General features: G+C 37.2%; 1 protein-coding gene across 1 annotated transcript; it reads left to right on the top strand.

Annotated features, from left to right (window-relative positions):
* The first annotated feature begins 707 nt into the window (after nucleotides 1-707).
* Nucleotides 708-1,076, top strand: LOC140179260 (uncharacterized mitochondrial protein AtMg00860-like). The gene has a single exon (XM_072217941.1). It carries the CDS (start codon nucleotides 708-710, stop codon nucleotides 1,074-1,076), a length of 369 nt encoding a protein of 122 aa, XP_072074042.1.
* The last annotated feature ends 8,141 nt before the right edge of the window (nucleotides 1,077-9,217 follow it).

The raw sequence follows: 9,217 nt of genomic DNA, 5'->3' as shown, positions 1-9,217 counted from the left end.
CTAAGTATCATGTTTTCCTTGATTGCTTTGACAGAATTACTGTTATTCCATCTGATAGTTTAGATATTAAACAATTTTTGTCCCATACCTTATATCTAAATTCTGTAAGAGTTACCTTAAACAAGAGTGATTGGGAGGGGTACGTTTTGTTAGTGACTAGCTCGAATGATAGTGAATTAAGCCTAGAACGAATCCGAGTGGTGAAGGAATTTTTTGATGTTTTTCTGGACGACATATCTGAGTTTCCTCCTCAGCAAGAGATAGAATTCAGCATTGAACTAGTGCCTGAAACCAGACCAATTTCTATAGCACTGTACCGGGTGTCACCACTAGAACTTGCAGAGTTGAAGAAGCAGTTGGATGAGGTACCTGGAAAGAAATTTATTCATCCTAGTGCATCACCTTTGGGAGCTCCAGTATTGCTGGTAAAGAAGAAGGATGGTGGAATGAGGCTTTGCGTGGATTACCGACAGCTAAATAAAGTCACTATCAAGAACAAGTATCCACTTCCACGGATTGATGATTTGATGGATCAGTTGAATGATGCAACTGTGTTCTCAAAGATTGATTTGCGATCGGACTATCACCAGATCCGAGTGAAAGAGTCAGATATACTGAAGACTGCATTTAGGACTTGATATGGTCACTATGAGTATACGGTTATGTTGTTTGGACTAACTAATGCTCTTGCAATTTTCATGGATTACATGAATCGTATTTTCCGTCCGTACCTTGATCAATTCGTAGTGATTTTCATAGATGATATCCTCACCTATTTGAAGACAGAAAGAGAGCATGAAGAGCATCTAACGACTGTATTGCAGATACCGAGGACTTGGAAGTTATATGCTAAACTATCAAAGTGCAAATTCTGGACAGAGAAGGTGGCATTTTTCGGGCATGTTATATCACAGGGAGGAATCGCAGTGGATCCTTCAAAAATTGAAGCAATAGTGCAATGGAAACCACCTACAACCATTACAGAAGTTTGGAGTTTCCTCGAACTAGCTGGATATTATCAGAGGTTCATCAAGGGATTTTCACAGATAGCCTTACCATTGACTTACCTTACATAAAAAGAAGTTTCGTTTATCTGGACGGCTGAATGTGATAGAAGTTTCAAGATGCTTAAGGAAAAACTAACAACTACACCTGTATTAGTACTACCAGACCCGCAGAAACCTTTTGAAGTATATTGTGACGCCTCTCACAAAGGACTTGGATGTTTGTTGATGCAAGAGAAAAAATGTGGTGGCTTATGCTTCCCGACAGTTAAGAACTCATGAACGGAATTACCCGACGCATGATTTAGAATTGGCTGCAGTGGTGTTTGCTTTGAAGATCTGGAGAAACTATCTGTATGGTGCTCAATTAGAAGTTTTCTCCGACCACAAAAGTTTAAAGTATATATTTGATCAAAAGGATCTTAATATGCGACAGCGAAGGTGGATGGAGTTCCTAAAGGACTATGATTTCAAGTTAAGTTATCACCCAGGGAAAGCAAACGTGGTGGCAGACGCCTTGAGCTAGAAAAAATTTGAGTATCTCTTAGATGATGATAAAAGAAGAAAAGCTACTCGCGGAATTTGAGAACCTTAAGTTGGACATGACTGAGACACCAAGTGGAGTTCGTTTGGCGCAGTTGCATATAACACCAGATTTCAAGGTTAGTATTCAGTGAGCGCAAGCCCAGCATTCAAAAATGATGACGATGCTGAGACGGATGGGAGCAGAGGAACTAGAAGCTTTAAAACAAGATCGTATCGGTCTCTAGAGATACAAGAACAGAATTTGTGTGCCTAATTCTGTAGATTTGTGACAAAAGATTCTTGCAGAAGCTCACCAAAGTAGATTCTCTATGCATCCTAGAGTAAAAAAGATGTATCAAGATTTAAAATAAATGTTCTGGTGGCGGGGCTTAAAGAAGGAGGTAGCTGACTATGTCTAAAACCTGCCAGAAGGTGAAGATGGAACATCAGAAGCCGTCAGGAACCCTGCAATCCTTGGAAATACCTCAATGGAAATGGGAGCAGATCACTATGGATTTTGTCATGGGATTGCCAAGGACCTCAACATGACATAATGCTATTTGGGTGATTGTGGACAGGTTGACAAAATCGGCGCACTTCCTTCCGATTCGAATTGACTATACTTTAGAAAGGCTGGCATGGGTATATATTCAAGAAATCATACGACTGCACGAGATACCTTCATCAAAATTCTCCGATCGAGATCCAAGGTTTACTTCTAGATTCTGGGGAGCTTTTCAGAAAGTGTTGGGAATAGAATTGCACATGAGTACAGCATACCATCCCTTAGACAGATGGACAATAAGAGCGGACAATCCAAACGTTAGAAGACATGTTAAGATCATGTATGATGGACAACCAAGGCAATTGGGATAAGTATTTGCCGTTGATCCAGTTTGTCTACAACAACAGTTACCAGCAAAGCATTGGGATGGCACCATATGAAGCTCTCTACGGAAGAAGATGTCAGACATCATTATGTTGGAATGACGACGGAGAAGCTAGTGTCTTGGGTCCAGACATAGTGCAAGAAACTACTGAGAAGATAAAAGGGATTCATTAGAAGATCCAAACAGCACAAAGCCGTCAAAAGAGCTATGCCGACAATAGATGTAGACCCTTAGAGTTTAGTGAGGGAGACCATGTCTTTCTAAAAGTAATTCTGACTACTGGAATAGGTAGAGCCCTTAGAACTAAAAAGCTTAACCCTCGATACATAGGACTTTTCCAAATACTTAAAAGAGTCGGTCTTGTAGCTTATCAAGTAGCCCTTCCTCCATATCTGTCAAACCTTCATGATGTTTTTCATGTCTCGCAACTTAAGAAATATATTCCCGACGAGAGTCACGTTTTACAACCAGAAACAGTATAGTTACAAAACGATTTGACATATCAAGCATTACCGATTCAGATCGTAGAAAGAAGTGATAAGCAATTGAGAGGTAAAACTGCTCGTTTGGTCAAAGTGGCTTGGGGACCAAGAGGAAAAGAAGAGCATACTTGGAAACTAGAAGACAATATGAATGCTGATTACCCGCATCTGTTCTCAGGTAACTGAAATTTTGAGGGCAAAATTTTCTGAGGGTAGAATGTAACAACCCCGATTTTCGAGTACGCGAGATCTTTTCTGAAAGTACGGATTTCTTCGGAAGATCAGTAAGGGGAGAACCTCTGCTATATCATCAAGCATCTCAATCCTCATTGTCATTATATTATCTTTAACTCAGGACCTTAGTTGAGATAAGCCCGACAATGCAATCACGAAGAACCTGGTTTTTGAACCGTATCGGTTAGGAGTTTTGATTCTGGTTTCTATAAATAGTCTCAGTTTGATGAACTAGACTCAATTCTTGAGAAAAGAGAGATAATAGTATATTATTATTATTATTATATTAGTATTAGAAGCTGCTTGAATGATATTATAAGGTTACCTGGTCAGTTTTAGTTAAAAACAAGAAATCGGTTTAACCGGGTTCACAGTTTACTGGTGCAGCTTAGCTCCAGCACTCTCTGATGACTTTAGCAATGCTAAGGCCTCATCATACATGTTCTATTCTCATAATAAATATGTTACTGGTGTCATTTATGCTAGTAGCTCAGAAAATAAATTTTAGAGATGTTTTTACAAGTGTTCCGATACATCTAGTTTTAGTAGTTATACACCTGAGATATTTTAATATTATTTTAACCCACCTCTAAGACAATCAATCACAACTCTCCTTACACCCCCAAGACACTCCAAGGCTGGTCATTTACTCCCTTTGGCCGAAAATGAGAAGAGAGAAAAGAGAGAAACTTTCATGACACTTTAATCTTGAAAGCTTGATTTCTGCTGAATTAAAACTCAAATCAAAATTCAAATCCGACCAAAATGATCCTATCTTCTTTCTCTAAATGATCATATGACTTATCAAGGCTGGAATCAAGGTGAGTTGGCTGCACCATCTCCCTTTTGCTTTGGTTTCAAGTAAACATGCTTAAACATGTTTTTTCTTGATGTTCTTCCTTAGGAATCATGCTTAACTTGACTTGAGGGCCAAGAAACGTTAATTTCCAGTAAGCCTAAGGTGATAAATCCCTTCCTAACATTCTGAGAGAGATTCGGTTAGTTAAGGGTTTTTGGATTTAAAGTTGTTCTTAATGTGATTTGGGAGGAAAAAGTGCTTAAGGACCACCTGAAAATATAACCGATTTTGGAGTAGCAAAACCAGGTAGGGTTTGGTAAAATTAATCTTTATTAATTATGTTTGAGATTTGTGATTATGATATGGTTTGAATATGCTTGAAATTGATAGCTTATATGAGTTATTCTTGGTTAAAGCTTGTTGAAATTTTGATGAAATTTGATGATATTCAAGCTATGAAACATGTTCTTGAGTGCAACTGGAAAAACGAACCCTAAACTTTAAATTGGGGTTCAATTTGTGTTAAAATCAAGTAGGAAATAAGGGGCTTTGACGGCTACAATTTTATTATGAATTTTGGTAAAAAATCGGTTACTGAAAAGATTGAAAAACGGGTAAAAACAGAGAAAAAACCTGAAGAATTTATGAAGAACACGAAGAACACTTTGAGTGTGATGAAGAACATTGAGGAACAGGCTTTAGATCTTTAAAAGGGCAAGGAAGTAAAATTTTTGGTGTTTAGGGGGTTATTTGGTAATTTCCAAAAGTTAAGGTGGTTAAAGTAGAAATATTAAAAGTTACGGGTGGTAAAAAGTGAATTTTAAAGGTTAAAAGTTAAAGAGGGGTAATTTTAAAAAATTTAATGGTAAAATAATAAATAATAATAAAATATTAAACAATAATATTTAATTCAAAATAATATTTTAATAAAAATAATAAAATAATGCAGAAAAGGCAGTTTTCTGTAAAAGCTTTAGAAAGACAACTTTAAGCGCAGAATCATATAATTACCTTCATAAAATACATAGGGAGTGGTAATAACATGTTAGTGAGGCAAAGATAAAGGAAAGATATAAAGTTAAAGACAAGGTAAAAAACCAAAGAAAAGTCTGTAAAGTTTTAATGACAGAAAAACAGACAAAGATTAGTGAACGAACTAGGGCAACATAGTTAGTCCTTGAGTTTCGGCTAGGGTTAGGTATTATATGAAAAGTTAAACTATTTCAGTATAGACTTAATGAACCTATACTTGGGACAGGCTAACTATTCATACCAAAATTTACATAAGTTTTAAATACATACGTTAAGCAGAGAAATCAGAGCAGAGTAGAGAACCACAGAGAACAAAGTAACTAGAGTAGAGTAAAGAGATAAAGAGAAAAAGAGTAATATAGATACAGAGGAAAGAGTAATCAGAGAAGGTAAAGAGATACATAAAATAGAGTAACCAGAGCAGAGTAAAGAGATACAGAGAAAAGAGAAAATGATAAAGGGGTCAATTCGCATGTGGGTTAGGAACTCGGTTATCCAAAGAAACGAATTTCTTTAATGTTGTAAGTATAGTCCTAACCCGACGACTTGGCCTCTCCAATCAAATTGGAAATTCACAAGATATGTCACAAGCAAAACCAAATTAAAACTGAGAGTATTAGACTCCCGAGTCGTCTCCCTAGGAGCACTTTAGAACAACGAGTGTGCAATTCCGGTTGTAGTGATCAACGGTTTGTGAATGAAGAAATGAACATATAAAGTAATAAAAGAACATGCAAAATTGTAATGATTGAACTAATTAAGAAATTAAAGAACCCACTATGCAATATAAACAAGTATAAAAGAAATCAACATATAAAGGTATAAAAGATTGAAAGCATCAAAAAGAGTCTTGGCTTGGAATGAGCTAAGGGTCCTTTCCTTGTTGAAACCACAACTATGACAATTATGATGGATTAGTCTCACTTGATCAACCCTGACATCGGAAAGTAAGTTAAATGAGCATAAGTGTCCTTAACCCACAAATCCTAACTTGCTTGCTAATTGCCTTAGCAACAAATTAGCTATAGTGGGAACAAGAACAATTAACAACCCAAGAATTGAAACTAAATGTTGGACATTCCAACTCTAGGAACCCAATTGCTCACTTTACCCAAGCCAAGAGCCAAAAATTTAGCCTAAAACTATGTTTGACATTATGTCAAACACTTGGTAGGCAAAAAGCTTAAACATGAGGAAAATGAGTAAAGGCTTGAAACTAAAAGCAACAATGAAACTCAATCAACAAGAATAACACAAGAAAGCATATAATTAACATCCAACATCAAATTCATCAACAAGAAATTGAAATTGCAAGAGAGAAGCAAAATTGAACTATAACTTGAATTAGAAGAAAGAGTAATGACAATGTAACTATAAAGAGTAATAACAAGAAAATACTTACAATGAAAGCTTGCAAAATCCAAGATCAAAAATGGAAATGGCACTTGAATGTAAAACCCTAATATAAACCCTAATAGAGATGATGAAAAACTTAGAGAAAAACTAAACTAAAGCTTTCTACTACTACTCCTAAACTCCTAAAATGATATGCTATGTTATGTCTTTATTTTCCCCTCCAATATGAGCTAGAAGACTTCAAAAATGGGCCTCCAAAGCCCCCAAATCATGAGGCACGTGCTATTTTAATGAAGTCATTTGCGGACACCTATGCGGACGCATAGATGCGTGCGTCCGCACACTTCGCGAGAAATCCAGGCCTGTGCGTACGCACAAGCAGTCGTGCGTACGCACACTACGCGATGCTTGGCTGGACGCGCGACGCGCTCGATGCAATCCACGCACTCTGCTTGGGTGGCTATGCATACGCACAGGTAGCTGTGCGCACGCACACATCTCTGAGCTCATCTCCTTTGATTTCTCTTGCTTCCTCCACTTTGCTTGCTCTTCTTCCATTTTCTCCAATCCATGCCTACCTTATATACCTGAAAGCACTCACCAATAACATCAAGGCATCGAATGGAAGGCAAATAGAATAAAGTAGATTCAATTAGGTATAAAAGAGCATATTTTCATGATCAAGCACAAATTGGGAGGAGAGATCAAAAGCATGCTATTCAAGGGAATAAGTGTGAGTTTATGTGATGAAAATCCATTCAATTCTAACAAAAATTCATCATCAAATATGGATTCATCAATTCCCCCACACTTAAATACTAGCATGTCCTCATGCTAAATACAAAGGAGATAGATGAAAGGGAAAATGACTTATGCTATATACTACTTAAATGGATGCAACTATCCTAAGGCTAATCACTAATATGTACTATGATGAGAGTGGGTAGAAGCAAACCATGAAATTTCAATCCATCACAAGAAAACTTTAGGGCCAATGTAAAGAGTTCATGCATTAAGATTAATGTCCAAAGAGTTGAATTGAAGTTGTTAAAACTATCCAATCAAAGAACTTGCAAGAAGACACAATATGAGGTGTAAAAATATGGACTTGAGCGATCGAACCCCTCATCGGATGTGTATCCACTCAATTCGCTCAGTGTTTAGGGTTTAACCACTCAATTACCCTATTATCATGATTTTCAAAGATTTGCAAGTCATCTAACAATCAACTAGTATTTAATGCATGAATAACAAGTATCATGAGGTCTTTAGAGGGATGTAATGGGGCTAGGGTTAAGTAGGATGAAGTTTGGTCAAGTGGACTTAAAGAATTAGTTCTTTGATTAGCTTGAATGTCCACCTAATCCTACATCACCTATATACACATAACAATGTAACCTTCCCACCCATTTCCTTTTTCCTATCTCACTTCACTCATGCATTTTCTTTTCAAACATGGCATATGCATCCTTTATTTACTCTTTTTATTCATACTATGTTATGCATAAGTTTTTTTTTTAAATTGAACTATGACTGCATATGTTTCAATTAATGAAATGCATGAGCATTACCTAATTACCCAAAAGATTTTCACAAAGAATTTATGCCTTTATCACCAATGCTTCCTAAATTTCCCCCACACTTAGAATTTACACACTAATCCACCCAAGCTAATCAAAGAGTAATTTAAGGACATCAATGGTTTTTCGCTTAAGGGGAGTAATGTGCTATCATCAGAACAAAAGGGGATCCATAGGCTCAAAGGGGTTCACAAAGGTGAATGCAAGGGTTGGCCATATAGGTTAGTGAGTTTATCATCAAAGATGGCCTCAATTATGCTAAATGCATCCAAACACAAATACAGGACATAAAGAATCATGCAAATCAATGATCACAATAAAAAAGGAGTACAATCGCACACAAGAACAACATTATGGTTGAAAGATGCAACCATCTATTAAAGCTCAAATCTCACAAGGTATATTGTTCGAGCTCTTTTTTCCATGTTCTACAAACAAAATACTCCAAGCAAGTCGGTAAAATAATTTTTTTCTCAATTCAATCAATGGTATGCCCTCAGAAAATGATTTTCATGGAAATTCCTTGGTGTTTCACCACTTATTCATCATCTCATGCAAAATGCAAATATTAACTACTAAATATCCATAAACGATAAAGAAATATTAACAACAAACCAAACAAGATGCAATAGGAATAAAGCTACTCAAAATAAAGAAAAACTACTACAAGAAACATTGCAAAGTGTCTTTAAGAAAGAATTTTTTACCCTCCTTGAAGTCATCGATCCTCCCCACACTTAAATTGTGTACGGTCCTCTGTGCATGCTCACGATCCGGGAGGATGAAGAGGGGGCTACCTTCAGCTGGTGGGCTCAGAAATGGGATGGTCAACTGCATCAAGTTCCTCCCCAGCTAGCTCGGTTGAAGCTGTAGGAATCGGGCCGGGGTCTCTTCCTTCTAACTTTGCCGCTATCCACTCAAAACATTTGTGCTCCAAATGCTCCATGTGGTGGATATCGTGCAGGATATTGCAGAATAGATCTGGAAGAGGACGGAGAAAAGGTAAAGCAGTTGATGGAGTTGGTAGACTTGATGGTGGTGCTGTGGGTGTCTTCCTCTTAGAGGGGATTATTTTTGTTGATCTCTCCAAATCTCCCCTCGGAATGAACTTGTTGCCACTAGGAAACTCAAGCATTATATTCATTGGTCGTCTCTCTACCCTCGCTGCATTTGCTAAACGCATCACCATCGATGGAAATGGAATGCTAACATTCTTCTTCTCAATCAATTTCCAAATCGATTTGCGCAGTAAGGGCAAGATGGCTATATGCTTCCCTTGCATAATATCCCAAAGTAGCAAAGCAGTTCCAAATCT

Source organism: Arachis hypogaea, chromosome 15, assembly GCF_003086295.3.
Source record: "Arachis hypogaea cultivar Tifrunner chromosome 15, arahy.Tifrunner.gnm2.J5K5, whole genome shotgun sequence".
NCBI classification, from domain to species: domain Eukaryota; kingdom Viridiplantae; phylum Streptophyta; class Magnoliopsida; order Fabales; family Fabaceae; genus Arachis; species Arachis hypogaea.
Note: the sequence above shows the minus strand (reverse complement) of the source record. Positions and strands in the feature narration are given on the sequence as shown.